Source organism: Martes martes (assembly GCF_963455335.1).
Source record: "Martes martes genome assembly, chromosome: 15".
NCBI classification, from domain to species: Eukaryota; Metazoa; Chordata; class Mammalia; order Carnivora; family Mustelidae; genus Martes; species Martes martes.
The window spans coordinates 52,629,248-52,648,089 of record NC_137903.1 but is presented as its reverse complement, the minus strand read 5'-3'; the positions used below and the strand labels follow the sequence as shown (position 1 = coordinate 52,648,089).

The 18,842-nt window shown below is 36.0% G+C and overlaps 1 protein-coding gene across 5 annotated transcripts in view; it reads left to right on the top strand.

Moving 5' to 3' along the window:
• TOR1AIP1 (torsin 1A interacting protein 1) overlaps positions 1–18,183 on the top strand; it is a 39,109-nt gene extending 20,926 nt beyond the window's left edge. Inside the window, exons 7-11 of one of the 5 annotated variants that reach the window (XM_080824584.1) lie at positions 491–547; positions 1,598–1,639; positions 2,166–2,234; positions 12,855–12,911; positions 15,757–18,183. In XM_080824584.1, coding sequence (XP_080680710.1) covers positions 491–547; positions 1,598–1,639; positions 2,166–2,234; positions 12,855–12,911; positions 15,757–16,541 — 1,010 coding nt within the window. In that variant the 3' untranslated portion in view covers positions 16,542–18,183. Of the gene's footprint in view, positions 1–490; positions 548–1,597; positions 1,640–2,165; positions 2,235–12,854; positions 12,912–15,753 lie in introns of all 5 variants that reach the window. The other 4 variants (XM_080824583.1, XM_080824586.1, XM_080824585.1 and 1 more) reach the window with 4 other exon arrangements.
• Positions 18,184–18,842: the final 659 nt, after the last annotated feature.

Genomic DNA, 18,842 nt, shown 5'->3' with positions numbered 1-18,842 from the left:
AATATGTCAAATGCTCCTGCTTCCAAGATAACAATCTGATTGCTTTTGAACAGGTTTAGTTATGATTCCCATCTTTATATGAAAACAAGTTTTTAAAGAAGAGTAGACTAAAATATATAATGTATTGGCCACTTATAAGAAAAATTTGAGGCAAAATGGGTAGTAATGATTTCAAGAAGATCCATCATAACCTAAATGTTCCCAACTCAAAGCTTTTATTATCTCCCTTACCTCATGCCATGTTCCATATCTTACATTTTAATCTTTAGGAAGTGGTTAGGGAAAGAGATAATTAGTTAATTTTTTAGATACAACGTGACTCTTTAGAAACTTTTTAAAAATAAATTGTGCGCCCAAGTGTTGAATTCCCTGGGGTTTTACTGAATATCTTTGCTTCTTTATTACTCATTGTTCTCCTATAAAATATGCATTTAAAATGTATACTATACTTTATAGTGTACTATATTTATTTTTGTTGCTGTTTTTTTAGATCAGACCACCAGATCATCAGCTCAATATCCAGAATCATTTTGGCAGCCATCCCAAAGTAAGTAAAACCGTGTCTTCAGTTCTTAAAAGTCTATCTGTGTGTGTGGTCAAATGCTGTTCTTTTTTAAAGATCCTCTTTTCCAATTTAACATGCAGTGTTCAAAAAGAGATCTAGTGAATGCTAAAAAACTGATTCAGCATCTTAAATTTGCTTCAGTTCTGTACTTAAGCTTGAATTTAAAAAACAAGCATCTGCATTCCGTGACTTGTTGAATGTCCTTGCTTCCCATATAAATTTGTTGACTGTTTTCAGTTTAATTTAACTAATTTAGTTTGAGTCTCCTTACGTGTACATATTGTAATAAGGATATAAAATTTTATATGTAGTATGATTTGAGCTCTATTGCAAAAGTTTGGAAGGTTGAATAAGTAATAAACCAAGGTATAGTAAAAAGTTAATGATAAACTAGATGGTAGGTATATAAAAATCTTACAGCCTCACTTACAATCTTAAAAATTTTCACAATGTGTTGAGAAAATTTAACAAAAGAAAAGATTAGAAAGTAATACAGTAAAATGCTAATAACAGTGATTTGTTCAGGATGGTAGAATAATTGGTGACATTTTTCTTTTCCTTCTGTATTTTGCAGATTATATACCATGGATATGTATTTCTTAGGTTAAGCAGAAATGATAGTTTCTTCCTTTCCATTTATAAATCAAGTCCCAGAATTTGAGTTAATTATTAATCAATCTATAATATCCTTGTATATAAAAGTTTGAAGGACTTTTTTTCCTTTCCATGTCACTTTTTTTTTTTTTTAAAGATTTTATTTATTTATTTGACAAAAATCACAAGTAGGCAGAGAGGCAGGCAGAGGTGGGGAGGAAGCAGGCTCCCTGCTGAGCAGAGAGCCTAATGCATGGATCAATCCCAGGACCCTGGGATCATGACCTGAGCCAAAGGCAGAGGCTATAATCCACTGAACCACCCAGGCGCCCCTCTACATCACCTTTTAAATACGAGATTGTCTTATTTATTTATTTACTAAATAAATAAATAAAGATTTTATTTCTTTTATTTCTTTATTTGTCTGGTCTGTTTTAGGTCGAGACTTCATAACTCTTAATAAGCATCCTCCTGTGCTAAGTATGTGGTTGGTTGTCTGTTCTTTTATCAGTCAAGTAATTTTGACTTTGTCAAATTTAGATTTGAATAGCATTTTAAGTAATTTTATCTTCTTTGCCTTTTAATCCCTCCACACATTGGTACCCAATGTGTAATTACTCTGTGATGCAGAAATGTGTTTAGGACTATTTTACCTGAAGTAACTTATTGACAAGAATAAATGGTGAACTTTTTTCTTCTTAAGTAATACTGAAATCAAGTTCAATTACTATTGAATTCAGTCATTCTCAGACCAGAACAAAGGACTTGTACATAGTTTTGTCTATTAGGTGATTATGTATTTATTTGCTGCCTATTTTACTTTAAGTAGTGGTTCATCCTTCATGGTATGATCTTTAAACATTATCTTTTACTTCTGAACCTATTGATTTTGTTATTTTCCTCCTCAAATTTGTTTTGCCTCTCTGATAAATTTACCTTGTAAATTTGTATGGTATACATTTTCTAAGTATGTGAAATGATATCTTGATATATGTATTTGCTTCAGGCTCGGGATATCAAAAAAAACCTCAGGAATGGTTTGAACAAGCCGCAAGAATAAGGGCTAGCACGCAAAGTAAGTTGATAAATCTCCGCCTATCACTGAAGTAATTTTAAGTTTATTTGCTGTCTTTATTATTCAACATACAAAAATAATTTAGTTCTTGAGATAGGGATTTAGGCTGTCAGATAGGGATTTAGGCTGTGATTTCATTAATAAAGAACAGCTATGATTACTGGTTATTTCTATCTGCTTGAAGGAGCAGATGGTGGTGTGGGAAAGCCGGTGAATGATGGGTCCAGACTTCACAAGTTGTCAGTTCTACTCTCCTGACAGTACCTGATTTTTATTTGTAGCGGACTTTGTTTACTTTTATATAAATAACCACTTAGAGCAACTCTGCCTGCCCCTTATATTAAGTAATAAAGATTGAAACCTACAAATAGTATATTCATGTTTAGGTTTAGGGTGGATTAAATGTCACAAAATTTGAGAAGTACCATAGATAGATATGATGAAATAATTGTGCTTTGAGTTCAGTGTCTTTCATAATTTCTGTAGCTGTGTCCACATTAAATCTTGACTGTGTTAAAAAAAAAAAAACTAAGTCACCCTTAACCTTTTATACCTTCTTTATTCATCTAACCACAATAAATCTCAAGGTCATCAGGTACTCCCTTACTTTTTATTTAGTTAATATGAAAATTCCCATCACATATCTCTTGCTCAAGAAATGTCCAGCTGTTGGGGGGCATCTGGCTGTCTCAGTTGGTGGAGTGTGTGACTCTTGATCTTGGGGTTGTGAATTCAAGGCCCGCACTGGATGTAGAAATTAAAGTCTTAAAAAAAAACAAAAAATGAAAGGAAATGACAGACTGTAATAGGACAAGATTACCTTGTAGTAAACAAACCTCTGTGCCTTTGCTTTTCGATCAGCAAAGTAGTGATGGTCAGAGCTCATTTTTTCCCACCAGTGAATTTATATCCCACATGTGAGTCTTCAGCCGCGTAAATTGGAAAACATTCTATCCTTGCTTTATTGTTGGCTGTCATTCCATATTGTATGTACCTTGCTATCAGAAAACCATTTCTTGGGGTGCCTGGGTGGTTCAGTTTTAAAGCGCCGGCCTTTGATCCAGGTCATGATCCCAGCCAGGGTCTTGGGATCGAGCCCCGCGTCAGGCTCCCTGCTCGGTGGGAAGCCTGCTTCTCCCTCTCTCACTCCCCCTGCTTGTGTTCCTGCTCTTGCTGTCTCTCTCTCTCTCTCAAATAAATAAAATCTTTAAAAACAAAAAAACATTTCTTCTTACAGTTTGCTCTTTCTGACCTATTATAATAAGAAAGACAAATATTAATTATTTAGCTTACTAGGATTATGTTTATAACAAGTATCAAAAATCTGAGCTGAGTGGCTCAGCTGGTTAAGTGTCTGATTCTTGACTTCAGGTCAGGTCATGATCTCAGGGTTGTGAGATCGAGCTCCAGGTCAGGCTCTGTGTTGGGTGTGGAGCCGCTTTAGATTCTCTCCCTCTGCTCCTCCCTGCCCCGCCTTCTCTAAAAAACAAAATGATTAAAACTTACTTTATAGATTGAGAAATATATTCTTAGGAGTAAAAATGGTTGGGGCTTCTGAGTGGCTCAGTGGGTTAAAGCTTCTGCCTTCGGCTCAGATCATGATCCCAAGGTCCTGGGATGGATCCCCGCATAGGGCTCTCTGCTCACCAGGGAGCCTGCTTCCCCCTCTCTCTCTGCCTGCCTCTCTGCCTACTTGTGTTCTCTGTCTGACTTGTGATCTCTGTCTGTGAAATAAATAAATAAAATCTTAAAAAAAAAAAAAGAAGTAAAAATTTTTGAGTTTAAGTATATACACTATATAAATCTGGGAGATTTGTTATGTTAGTTCTTAACTATGTAGTCTGGATAATTTATAGCAGATACATTTCTTCCAAGTAAGTGAAGTATAGTACACATTGTCACCAAAAAGTGTTTATATAATTTTTATTTCCTCTGATAAGACACTGTGAAAATGCAATGCAGAAAGGAAAATAATGATATTAAAGATCTGATTGGAATGTAGAAATAGATCTTTTTAGTTGCTAAATTGATAGCTAAGTCTTAGTGCTGTATCTGTTTGCATCCCTACTTTATCTTAACTTAGTGCACTTATTATGGCTTAAGTAACTGTATACTGATTAATAGCCATCTACCATATATAGTTTTGAGGGTTATATAGAAATTATGTACCAGAAGTAGGATGCAGATATCAGAATTTTTTAGACATTTAACCACATGAGGACTTTAAGATAAGAACAGTGAACATGAAGAAAATACTTTCGATGAAAGTGGAAGACGGCAGTGATTGTCATATAGCCTTACAGACCCTTTCAATCCAAAATCATTTAAAAAAAATTGTTTGCTTAGCATTCTGAATTTCATATTTCATTAAGTTCATATTTCTGCCTGCTTTAGTGCTAAAAAAATTAATTTTCAGATTTAGGTGTTCAGGAATCTGGGATTTTAAATTCTTATTGTCATCCTGTGTTAGCACCACTTCCCTGGGTAGACAGGTCCCAGTTTGGGTTTCTGCCTATGTCCTACCCTCTTGGGGAAGATGGTACCACTATCTTTATTTTTCCTATTTCCCAGATGATAAAACAGTGAGAATAGGGAAGAGTTTCTATGCAGGGGTCAGATCTCTGAATCAGTGCTTCATCAGTATATGTGCTTTGGAACTTCTCTAAAAGTAGTGCAGAGACACGAAAGAGAGTTTGGAGTTAGAGCTCCAGACCCAACTCTTCTACTTACTAATAGAGTGATCTTGGTAAAGCTCCTTAACCTTCATGAACCTCAATTTTCTTTCCTTTAGAGATAATAATGCCTATAATTAGGTTATTCTAGTTAGCTTAAGGTGTATGTGAACACAATTTTTAAGTCTAAATGATAAATGAATAATTACTAGTGTTTATTGCTAACAATATATTGTGTAATAATAATAACAACTATGAAAGAGTCATGCCTTCTGCTCTTGACATTTATAGAGTGACTGATTGTTACTGTACTCTTCAAACTGGAAAATCTTGAGCTTTATCCTTTGTGTGTGTGTTTTTAAGGAATTTGTCACTGTTTGTTTTTTTTTTTTTAATATTTTATTTATTTATTTGAGAGAGAGACAGAACACGAGCGAGGAGAAGGCCAAAGGGAGAAGCAGACTCCCCATGGAGCTGGGAGCCTGATGCGGGACTCGATCCCGGGACTCCAGGATCATGACCTGAGCTGAAGGCAGTCGCCTACCCAACTGAGCCACCCAGGCGCCCCTCTGTCACTGTTTCTAATAATATTTTTTAATAAGAGGGATAGAGATTCTCTTAGAGAATGCTCTGCCTGAGCAGTAGATACCTTATTAAGTTTGTTCCTGTTCTGTGAAGTTTATATTGCATGTTATATAATAACTGTTCTTTAGCTGTTCCATTATTAAAATCATCATAGAAGAGAACTTAACAATTTTCATACATTATCGCATTTGAACTTTGCAACCATGGAGTAAGATATTCAAGATAAACATTTTTTTTTAAGATTTTATTTATTTACTTGACAGACAAAGATCATAAGTAGGCCGAGAGGCAGGCAGAGAGAGAGGGGGAAGCAGACTCTCCACTGAGCAGACAGCCCCATGCAGGGCTCGATCCCAGGACCCTGGGATCATGACGTGAGCCAAAGGCAGAGGCTTTAATCCACTGAGCCACCCAGGCGCCCCAAGATAAACATTTTCTTGATGGCTTTTTTTCCCCAAGACAATTGTATTATGTTTCACATGTTCTTTCACTGCAGTTTCCTCTGCTGCCATCCTCATATAATAACTTTTTTAGTCATTTTATTAAAGTATGATTGCATGCATTTAATGTATACAACTCAGTGAGCTTGGAGGTAAATATACATCTGGGAAACCGTGACCATCTGGGAAACTATGCCATAAGTATATCACCTCCAAAAGTTTCCTCCCACCCTCTTTATTTATTATTATGTGTGTGTATGATAAGAGCACTTAACATAAGATCTACCCTCTTGGCAAATTTTAAATATACAGTACAGTATTGTTAACTGTAGGTGCTCTGCTTTATAGTAGAGTTTTAGGACTTACTCATCTTGTATAACTGAAGCTTTGTACCCTTTAATACCTCCTCATTTTCTCCTTCCCCCAGAAACCACCATTCTACTCTCTGCTTCTGTGTATTTGACTATTTTAGATTCCTCATAAAATGAATTGTTTGTCAGAATCTACCACTCTGTTGTTTTATATGATGCAAAACATTGTAGATTTTATATGTATTATTAACACTATTAAAAATTAGAGGATATGGGATGCCTGGGTGGCTCAGTTGGTTAAGCCAACTGCCTTCGGCTCGGGTCATGATCCCGCAGTCCTGGGATCGAGTCCCATATCGGGCTTCTCCTGCTTTGCGGGGAGCCTGCTTCTCCCTCTCCCTCTGCCTCTCCCCCTGCTTGTGCTCTCTCTCTCTCTCTGTCAAATAAATAAATAAATAAAATCTTTAAAAAAAAAATAGAGGATAAGGTGAAAAAGATATTTGTATTTACTTACAGGTATAATGATTCATACATTGATAATGAAGAAGGAGCAGTATGATTGTTTTATGGTAGCCTGGTGTAACTGATTCCTTCCTAGTAGCCTAACCTATATACTAATAAAGGGATCATTATAACATTTCTATAGCATACAGTATTACAGTCATATTCATAATACAGTATTGGAAACATTACTGCTTTTTAAAAAACATTTACCTGTGATGATAGTCCAATAGGCAGTTTCTCCAGTTACTAGAGAGAGAGGTATACAGTATCCTATTTCCTTGAGAGCAAAGTTTTGAAACAGTAAGAAAACTGACATTATGAATTTTATGTAAAGTATCACTCCTCTTATACCTATAAAAGGATAGGCTATCCTCTTCCATACAAGTCTTGCACACCATGTTCTACACAGTGACTACTTAGGAGAAGACAATGACACAGAAACATCTCCTACAGTTCTTGTCGTATAGTTAATTAGATTTTCACACCAAGACATTCATGCACATAAAACAGATAAGCTCATTGACTGTACAGCGTGTTGGTTATTTAATGTTCATTAGGTGGAAGTGCATCATCATAAAGGTCTTCAACCTCGTCTTTGTATCAAGTAGGCTGAGGAGGAAAAGGAAGGGTTGATCTTGTTGTCTTAAGGGGGCAGAGGCTGAAAAGGTGGAGAATGTAGAAGGGGAGGCAGAAAAGGCAGGCACCTTCCAAAATACTTAATTTCTGTCTGATTTTTTTTTTTTTTGCCTTCTCATATCTCAAAAAATGTGTCTATATGGCACCAACTTTCTTCCACCATTTCCTTTAGTTTCAGTGCCTCTATCATAAAAGAGTCCATGTTGTAAAAGAAGTCAAAGTCAGTCTTGAATAATTGGAAGCCTTCTGCCGGATTATCTAACGTCAGTTTGTTTTCTGACACTTCTTCTCGGTCTTCTGCCTTCTTCCTCAGTGCAGGAGCACTCATCTCCATCAGGTCATCTTTTAATTCCTCTGGTGTGGTCTTTGCTCATGAGTGTCTCTAAGATGCCTTTCTTTGTTTGTAATTCCAGTATAATTAACATACAGTGTGATACTAGTTTCATAGATACAGTATAGTGACTCAGCAGTTACTCAGAGCTTCTCACAGAAAGTGTACTCTCAATCCCCTTCACCTGTTTCCCCCCTCCTCCCACCTGCCTCCCTTCTGGTAACCATCAGTTTGTTCTCTATATTTAAGAGTCTGGTTTTTTGTTTGTGCTTTTTTCTTTGTTTGCTTTCTTTGTTAAATTCCACGTATGAGTGAAGTCATATGGTAGTTGTCTTTCTCTGACTGGTTTATTTCACTTAGCATTATACCCTCTAGATTCGTCCATGTTGTGCAGATGGCAAGATTTCATGTTTTACACACACACACACACACACACACACACACACCCCAGATCTTCCTTATCCATTCATCTATCAGTGAACACTTGGGTTTGCGTCCATGATTTGGCTATTGTAAATAACGCTGCAGTAAACATAATGATGAGTGTATCTTTTCAAATTAGTGTTTTCATATTCTTTGGTTAAACACCCCATAGTGGAATTACTGGATCATAGGGTAGTTCTGTTTTTAGTTTTTGGAAGAACCTCTATACTGTCTTGCACAGTGGCTGCACCAATTTGATTCCCACCATTAATACAACTAGGATTACTTTTTCTCCTCAACTGTGCCAACACTTGTTCCTTGTGTTTTTTATTTTCTCCATTCTAACAGATGTGAGGTGATATCTCATTGTGGTTTTGATTTGCATTTTCCTAATGATGCGTGGTATTGAGCATCTTTTCATGTGTCTGTTGCCATCTGTGTCTTCTTTGTAGAAGTATCCAGTTCGTGTCTTGTGCCCATTTTTAATTGGGTTATTCATTTTTATGTGTTGAGTTATAGTTCTTTCTCTATTTTGGGTACTAATCCTTTATCAAATAATGTCATTTGCAAATATTTTCTCCTATTACGTAGGTTGTATTTTAGTTTTATTGATGATTTCCTTTGCTGTATAGAAGTTTTTTTATTTTGGTGGAGTCCCAATAATTTATTTTTGCTTTTGTTTCCCTTGCCTCAGGAGGCCTATCTAGAAAAAAAGTTGCAGCAGCTGATGTCAGAGACATTATCACCTGTGCTGTTTTTTAGGATTTTTGTGGTTTCAGCTCTTACATTTATTTAGGTCCTTAATTCATTTTGAGTTTCTTTTTGTAGATGGTTTAAGAGAGGGGTCCAGTTTTATTCTTTTGCATGTAGCTGTCCAGTTTTTCCAACACTATTCGTTGAAAGACTCTTTTTCCCATTGCATATTCTTTCCTCCTTTGTCGAAGATTGACTGTGTAATAATGAGTTTGTTTCTGGGCTCTTTATTCTGTTCCACTGACCTTTATATCTGTTTTGGTGTCAATACCATACTGTTTCGATTACTACAGCTTTTTAGTATAGCTTGAAATACAAGATCTATATCTTGAAACCCTTCACCCCTTACCTTTTCTGCCACATCCATGATCTCTTTCATGATTTCCTTGATTGGCTGTATTGTAAATCCTCTGAGGTCATACACATCTGGACACAGTTTTCTCTGGCAGGAATTTATTGTTTTGGGTTTGATGGCTTTTTCTGTAACACCTATGGCATTATTAAAGTATATGCTACTGTCAGTTTTATGTAATTATTAATACTGCATCTTTATGTTCATTTACATTTCTTTCAGCTGCAAATGGCCCCATGTACAGTCTGTGTGCATAAATTCTGATAAATTTTGACTTTTGTCATTTGTGTGTATTTTATGATAGCAAATGATAGAAGAGTATCTACATATATGTTATGTGTTCACGAAATATCTTTTTCTTAATATTTGAAAATACTTCTAGGCTATCCATTTCTACTGTAAGTTTTTTCAGACTGTTCCAAATCTTTAAAAAATTTTCAAATGTATTTATTTTAAAAAATAAACATATGGAGGCACCTGGGTGGCTCAGTTGGTTGAGCATCTTCCTTCAGCTCAGGTCATGGTCCCAGGGTCCTGGGATCGAGCCCCACATCAAGCTCCCTGCTCAGCAGGGAGACTGCTTCTCCCTCTGTCCCTTCTTCTATTTGTGCTCTCTCTTTCTTTCTATCTCTCTAAAATAAATAAAGTCTTTAAAAAAAGTCCACATATAAGTGGACCTGCACAGTTCAAACCTATATTGTTCAAGAATTAAGTGTGTATGCCACATTTTTTATCTATTCATCCATCAGTGGATGTTTAGGTTGCTTCCATGGCTTGGCTATTGTGAATATCATGGCAGTGCACATGGGCACACAGATATCTCTTCAAGACCCTAATTTCATTTCCTTTGGGTATATATCCAAAAGTGGGATTGCTGGATCATATGGGAGTTTCATTCTTCAGTTTCTGAGGCGCCTTTATATTCTTTTCCATAGTGGCTATAGCAATTTAAATCCTATCTACAGTGTACAAGGGTTCCCTTTTCTCTACATCCTCTGTACATACCTTGCTCTTGTATTTTGGATAATAGCCATCTTAACAGGTGTGGGGTGAATCTTACTACGATTTTGATCATGTAGCTCATCCTGTTTTTTAAGTGTGCTATAATCCCATGGTCTATTTTTGCTTTTGTTTCCTGTGTTTTGGTGTCATATATAGGAAATCATTGCCAAGACCAGTGTCAGGAAGCTTTTTCCCTGTCTTTTTTTTCTGAGAGTTTTATGGTTTGGGGTTCTTTTTTTTTTTCCTTAAGTTTTCTTTTTTTAAGCAATCTCCACACCCAACATGGGGCTAAAACTCACGAACCCAAGATCAGTTGTCACATCCTCCTCAACTGAGCCATCAAGGCACCCCCTATTTGATTCTTATGTTTAAGTCTTGAATCCATTTTGATTTTTTGTGTATGGTGTAAGAGTCCAGTTCATTCTTTTACTTGTGGATATCCAGTTTTCCCAGCACCATTTATTTTAGGAGACTGTTCTTTCCCCATCATTTATTCTTGGTATCCTTGTTAAAGATCACTTGATGATATCTGCATGGTTTTATTTCTGAACTCTGGTCTCTGCTGTTGGTCTCTTTGTCTGTTTTTATGCCAGTACCATACTGTTTTGATTACTCTCGTTTTATAATGTATTTTGAAGTCAGGAAGTGTGATACCCCCAGCTTTGTTGTTCTTTCTCAAAATTTCTTTAAACTATTTGGAATCTTTTGTGTTTCTATACAGATTTTAGGGTTGTTTTCTATTTCTGTAAAAGATGTCATTGGAATTTTGATTGGAATTGTCTTGAATCTGTATATTGCTTTGGGTAGTATAGACATTATAAGAACATTAATTCTCCAATCCACGAACATGGATATCTCCATTTAGTTGTGTCTACTTCAATATTTACTTTAAGATTTACTTATTTGAAGAGAGAGCATGAGAGGGGAGAGGGTCAGAGGGAGAAGCAGACTCCCCGCTGAGCTGGGAACCTGATGTGGGACTCGATCCGGAGCTCCGGGATCATGACCTGAGCCAAAGGCAGTCACTTAACCAACTGAGCCACCCACGTGCCCCTTCTGCTTTAATTTTTTATTAGTGTTTTATGGTTTTCAGTGTACAAGTCTTTCACTGCCTTGTTTAAGTTTATTGCCAAGTGTTTTATTCTTTTTGAAATAGGATTATTTTCTTGTTTTTTTTTATTTTAAAATTTAAAATATTCTGAGTTGTGTAACTATTACATTTGTTACATAATAACTGTATAACTAATGTTATAAGTATAGTATTATTATAGTTATATATTATATGGTAGTTAGGTATTACATAAAAATATATCTCATTTGATCTTTTTATATAATAAAGTATAGTACAGTATTATAGTTTTATGTTATTATAATTATGTATTATTATAATATCATATATTGTTTCATTTGATCTTTGCGACCATAGAGTAAGGTATTCAAGAGAAACATCACTTGATGGAATTTGTTTGTTTTAGTAATAGAGTTGTTAACTTTGACCTAACTTAGAAGTTTCTAAATAATGTAATTTCCTAGGCTAAACCAGTAATTACAGAATAATATGCCTTTAGAATGCTGATTGATGTCACTTTGTTTCATTTGAGGGTTTTTTGTCATATCACCAAAAATAAGACTATGTCTATATCTTAGCAGTGCTAATTTTATACCTCTAGTATAGTCCATTGTTTTTCAAGTGAAAGCTCTTGAGGTCATTTATAGATACATAAGTTATAAAACCAGGCAAATGATGGGTAGCAGTGTTGGTAAATATAGGTCATACAAATTAGTAACTCAGCTTCTTCACCTTCTGAACCCTGTACTTCCGTTTCTTCTTTCTTTTATGTTAAAATCTGTGGTCATGCCAAGAAGTATGGAGGGGGAAAGTAAAGAGTTAGGATAGTTTTTGTTTGCTAAACTAATGATAGAAATAGAGATGTGGTGGAGTCATGATAAAATTATTTTTAAAATCTGTGGTTTAACCATAAACCTAAATAAAACTGGATTGTCTATCCATAGAAATGGTGAAGAATTTTTAATATAATTTTTAAAAATATTACTCATACTTGAAATGATCAGAGGCACCAGAGTAAATATTCGTATCAGTCTGAGGTAGAGAATAGGATTAACATTGCATTTTACCTAAAACCCTTGTCCAGTTAGCTCAGTAATCCATAATCCGTATTTTGTCCTTTTTTCCCTCTTACAACATCATCACCAGGCAAGAGCTCAATATATGGCAGTTTTTCAGATGGTATAACGTGTTTTCTTTTCTTTTAGTTGTGCTTATTTTCTTTGTTCTCTTAACTTTGTGCTGTAAGTTTCACTACTTCCATTAAATAATTTGGGTCAAATACTTTAAGGCTTTCTCACAAAACAAATGTATTTTATGCTTTATACTAGACCCCATGGCATGCTGTGAATAATTATGAAAGAAATAACTCTTGAGTCTCAAGGAGCTGTCAGTCTAACGGGCACTTAGATCTTCCACATTTTCTTCTATTTCTGGCTGATTTCTGCCTTATATTCTCTTGGTGGAATTTGTATTTTCTTTCTCTGTTGGAAATACTTAAATTATGAACCATAAATTGATGGTCTTTATTATTCCTATCATTAGATGACAGCATTCAGAAATCAGAGCTTGGAAACCAGTCTCCTTCAACCTCTAGTCAACGTAAGTTTGTGTATTCAGTTTCTATTAAATGAGTTTATAAAATTGGTCATACATAATTGTTTTAAACTTTTTTGACAGCAAAAAATAATGCTATTTGAAGAGTTGTATTTTAAGCACTTAGGAGGAAAAAGCATATATTTTACTAGCAGTGAAATTCTTTAAGGACAAACTATATGAAACAACATCTGGTTTTCCCTTTCACTTAATTAACCATAAGACCAAAGTAAAAGCAGAACTACTAATACCAATAGCCAGGTGAACCTTGCTGTGTCAAAAGAAAGATGGCACATGGCATGATGTAATAGGATTACCACGGGTTTTAGAGTCCACAGACCTGTATTTGGATTAGACTGGACCACTTAACCTTCTGTCACAGCTTTCCAGCAAGTTTCTTTAATTCTCTAAGCCTATTTATTATCCCGAAGAGTACTAAGAAAATAATTTCACAGTGACTCTCACTTTGGTCTCAGTACTACTTTCCACTAGCAAAATTAGTACCTTTAAAGAACTTTTTTAATGTAATATGGGCTATACCTATCCATATTTACCTAGAAATTAAAAGTGAAAAACTTTAAAAATACCTACTTATTTTTAAATAATTTAGTAAGACTAGTGACAGATTGCTTATATTTTCTAATCTCTTCAATGTCTGGCTTAATAAAATAGAGCTGGATTCTCATATCAGCTTCTGTGTTCAGTCTGTTAAATATATTGTTTTGGTTGCGGTATATAGAAAAATCCAGCTTTATACAGATAATTTAGATTTTTTTAATAGTCTAAATATAATTTGGGATATTCTCTTTTGATACTGTCCAAAACTCAAAAAGTTACTTAATATGTAAGATCTGAAACCACATTAACGAATTTTTTGTGTTCTATTACATTTAAATTGGCCTTTCTTGCACTTTGAATGGAATATCATGCACTGATCATTGGGAAAATACTGGTTTACCAAATTATGTAGATCTTCCGAATGTTGACACATTTCTAATACAGTATAAAAAGATCACATTTGTTAATATCACCACCAATCTCGAGAGAAAAAGTCTTTAAGGGTTCAGGAGCTGTTGAGTTTATAGTGTCAGATACAATATTTCCACAATCCTAATTTTCACTTTAAACTGTGAATTTTATAATTGGCAACAAATATTGTCAGTTGTTTTCCTAGAAACAACAGACTCACTTTGTTCATTTTCAAGAAAATGGCAAATAAATACTCAAGTTTGACTAACCGTAGTTTGTCCCTTGTTTTTAAAAGTACTAGTTCAGCTCAATTCAGTTGCACAAAATTCTTTTCCCTGAGAAAACTACTGTACTGTGCCAGGTATCAGAAGTGCTTTATGTTCATTTCCCAGTTCTTTGCATACTTTATCAAGATTTGTATTCAAGGGTTGAATTTTAATATGATAAATAATTTTAACTGCTTTATGAAGCAGTTTCGCTGATAGCCTTAAATGCATGGCTTTGAATACAAAGACTACGTTAGCACTGCCCTGTGATCTATGCTAAGGTATCATTTGTTTTTCCCACCATGGCTTTGCACCATCAATGCAAACGTCAGCATGGTGGGAAAAGTCAGATAACATCTTAGTGTTACGAGACTAACTTTTTAACCTCAAGGACCCTCTTGGAAGGATCTAGAGGTACCCAGCAATCACAGTTTAACAACCATTGCTCTAAAAGGTTCATAGTACAAATAAAATAGAAGGTGTAAAAGTATTGTTCCTATTCTATTTAAATGAAGTGGTATATGAGAAAGTATTTATAAACTGAAAAGAACTAGATAAATGTAAATTGATATTATTATTGCCAGTAATAATTAGGAATGAATTGCATAATCAATTTTACTGGTATTAACTGCATTCCACAAAAGGTGGGCATCGGTGCAATTAAAGGGACAGCTAGTTACTATAAAATATGGAAGACATTCACTTACAGTGCATCCTTTTTTAATCCCTTTATATACTTCAGAAACATTGCATGTCTGGATAATAAGCTGTATGAATTTTGGGTGTCTGAATTTAAAACTATGTTAGCAAGTGACTTCTATTAATGTTTGCCTCCCAAATATTAGCAGTAGTAATAATAGTTCTGCCTTAAAAATAATATTATTTCCGACTTGCTTATGCCATTTCATATCTTTGAATTCTGCTTTTTCCTTTTAAGGCTTTTTATTATTTTGACATTGAAGAGACACATGCATACTTATATGCCTAAAACCTATGGGTGTGAGATTTTCTTAAATACATGTGAAGAACATTTTTTTTAAGATTTTATTTATTTATTTGACACAGAGAGAGAGAGAGATCACAGGTAGGCAGAGAGGCAGGCAGAGAGAGGGGGGAAAGCAGGCTTCCTGCTGAGCAGAGAACCCGATGCGGGGCTCGATCCCAGGACCCTGAGATCATGACCCGAGCCGAAGGCAGAGGCTTAACCCACTGAGCCACCCAGGCGCCCGAGGAACATTTCTTTAAGAAAGTAAATTACTGGGGCGCCTGGGTAGCTCAGTGGGTTGGGCCTCTGCCTTCAGCTCAGGTCATGATCTAAGGGTCCTGGAATCGAGCCCCATATTGGGCTCTCTGCTTAGCAGGGAGCCTGCTTCCCCCTCTCTCTCTGCCTGCCTACTTGTGAGCTCTCTCTCTCTCTCTCTGTCAAATAAATAAAATCTTAAAAAAAAAAAAAAAAGAAAGTAAATTACTAGCTCCATTCTTTAAATTCCTTCCTCTTTTACCTAATGTTTATGAAGAGTAATACTGATTTTAAGTCACTTGTCCTTGAATCGAAGAAAATGGTATTTGAATCTGTCATTTCTTTTCTTTTTTTTTTTTTTTCCTGTCCTTAGCAGAAGTGACTGGACAACCCCAAAGTGCATCTTATAGCAAGATCTGGTGGTGGCTACTTGTTCTGATAGTTTCTTTGGCTCTTGGGAGTTATTTATTCCCTCGTAGTCCTGAGGCGGAAACCACTGCTGTTCAAGAGTTCCAGAACCAGATGAAACAACTTATGAATAAGTATCAAGGTCAAGATGAGAAGCTGTGGAAAAGGAGCCTTACATTCCTGGAGAAACATCTGAACAGCTCCCAGCCCCGGCCTCAGCCTGCTATCTTGCTGCTCACTGCTGCTCAGGATGCGGAAGAAGCACTCAGATGTCTGAGCGAACAAATTGCCGATGCCTACTCTTCTTTCCGGAGTGTCCGTGCCATCCGGATTGATGGGGCAGACAAAGCTACTCTGGACAGTGATACTGTCAAACAAGAGGTAGATTGGGAACTGAGCAATGGATTCCAGAATGGCCAGAATGCTGCCGTGGTACACCGCTTTGAGTCACTGCCTGCAGGCTCCACTTTGATCTTCTATAAATATTGTGACCATGAACATGCAGCCTTCAAAGATGTAGCCTTAGTGCTGACTGTCTTGTTGGAGGAAGAGACACTGGGAACCAGTCTAGGCCTAAAGGAAATTGAAGAAAAAGTGAGAGATTTCCTCAAAGTCAAGTTCACCAGCTCTGACACACCCAACTCCTACGAACATATGGACCCAGACAAATTAAGCGGGCTCTGGAGCCGTATTTCTCACTTGGTCCTGCCTGTCCAACCTGAAAATGCCCTGAAAAGTGGCATCTGCTTATAAGTGTGACAGAAGACGAATCATGTCTCAAGTTCTGAGAATTTTTCAGACTTTCTAGCTAGAGACGGGATTCAGAGCTCTTTTTGAAGGAACTGGTTTCTTTTTAAAGGAAGTTAAGTTCTTATGTAAACATGGAACATCTAAATCATTTATTCAACCTAATTATCTGTTAGCTGAGAGAATCATTTCTCTGTTTCCATTGAGATCTGTGTTAACGATCTCTGAGGACTATAAATCATATGGGATCCCATAGAGGATCTGTTTAGGTTCAGGGTTGAAACATTATTGCTGTGGTATGACCAGACCAGGTTGGGGGGGGGGATTGGGGTCCTTCCTATGAACCCTCTCAATTTTTTAAGTTAGATTTTTCACAGAGTTTGCTATTAGTAAGGCAGCTCTCTAAATGCAACTGTGGGTTTTCCCATTTTGTTCTCTTTTACATCATTAGGTGTGAGTTCCTTAGTCAGCTTCGCCTTACAGGAACGAGAGTAATGAAAGGTCACCAGAGTGTGTTTTGGGAATTTTTTTGTCTTTGTTTTTGGAGGGCGGGAGAAGGAGACAAGGCACAAGAGAAATTGTGGAATGAGGAAGGAAAGGGGGGGAAATCTTCAAGGTGAAATTTAAAATAAGCCGCTGAGACTTAGGTCTCTCAAACATAGCCATATGAACTCCATTCTCGGTGAATTGTGTTGGGGTTTATTTTTCACATATCCTTTTCTTCCTTTAAGAAATTCTTGGTCCTCCAAAGGATTTTGAAGCATGTATATTATAAGGTTTAGCATATTTGTTCATTTGACTCTAAAGGGTGTGGTCAATTCAGAGCAGTTTATTTGGGACATATCCTGAAGCCTTTGTTTTGAACTCAGAAATGCAGTTGCAGGAATTGGTAAACCATTGGTCCGCCAGCTTTCCTAGACTGCTGAAGAAGGATTTGATTCTCTGCGTGCAGTCCTAAGTCCTTTAATGACACTCTTACAACAAATGTAAAGATTTACTGTGCACGTGATAAATTTTATTAAGAGTGCCTCAAGCCAAAAAGAAAGTAAACTTGGCCATATGTGAAGAATGTTGAAATGTACTATTGTGCATTCCTGCGCTACTGTTGCATTTCAGGTGTCACTTAGCTTCTGTAACTGAGCTTTCTCAAAATCTGTCGACCGCTTTGCTTTTCTTAAAATCTTAAGATTCCGGATCCACCATGGTTTTGTTTAGTTTTTTATTGTCTACAAAACTTAAAATGAAAATACTGTTTTTAGAATACTAGGGGCAGTCATTGACTTAACCATTTACCTGTTGAGGATCCCATGCCTGGTAGTGGGGTGTGGTCTGGTTTCCTCCAGCTAGGACAACTAGTATTCCTAAATTTATACCCTTTATTGCAATTTGCTCCTGACTGTCAGAAGTCAGGCCATCTGATTTATAGAGGATTCTAAAACAAGAGTTTTTGAAAAGGCTTATTTTATACACATATATTATATGGAGAAACAAATGTTTTTATTAAATGTTTCGCTGACCAAAATAATTTTAAAGAAATTTAATGTTACTTATATCTTTCAGGAAAAATAATTGTAGCAGCTGATCTGTAAATGACTTTAGAAGCTATTTTAGTAATTTAAATAAATTTACTTTCTTGGTTTGTACTCTATGTGTTGTAAACTTAATGATTGATAAACTTGGGTTTTTTGTCAGTTAATCCTAGAGCTTTCTTTACACTTGAACAATTTTAGTAACTTCCTCTAACAGAAACAAAGGCCAAAGAACTGGAGCCATTCACAAGTATATTGGTTAAAGATGTAATCACCATGGTTTTCTGTTTTGTGCAGGTATTTGAAGTATCACTATGTTGGAATTAATTTAGGTTTTCCTGGCTTGGCGAAAGTATCTACAGCAGTGTTGCTCAAATTTTTTCTTCTTACCTTGGTAAAGAGCCTTATTAGATACTGTTTTTTCTAATTGTCTACCCCCTGGAAATTCTAATACCACACATATACGCTATATCTGTTCATGGACTATTTATTTTTGTCCTTCATACATAAGAAGAGTGAGATTTTTTGCCTTCCAATAACCAATATTTGTCCCCGCTGAGAATGTAAGCTCAAGAACACCTGTATTTGATTTAATTTATGTATGTATGTATGTATTTATCTATTCATTATGTAGACCCCACGCCCAGCATGGAGCCCAATGTCAGGCTTGAACTTACAACCCTGAGATCAAGACCTGAGCTGAGATCAAGAGTCAGACGCCACTGGGGCATCCCGAGAACATCTGTATTTTTGATGCTGCCTGAAACGTTCTATTTTC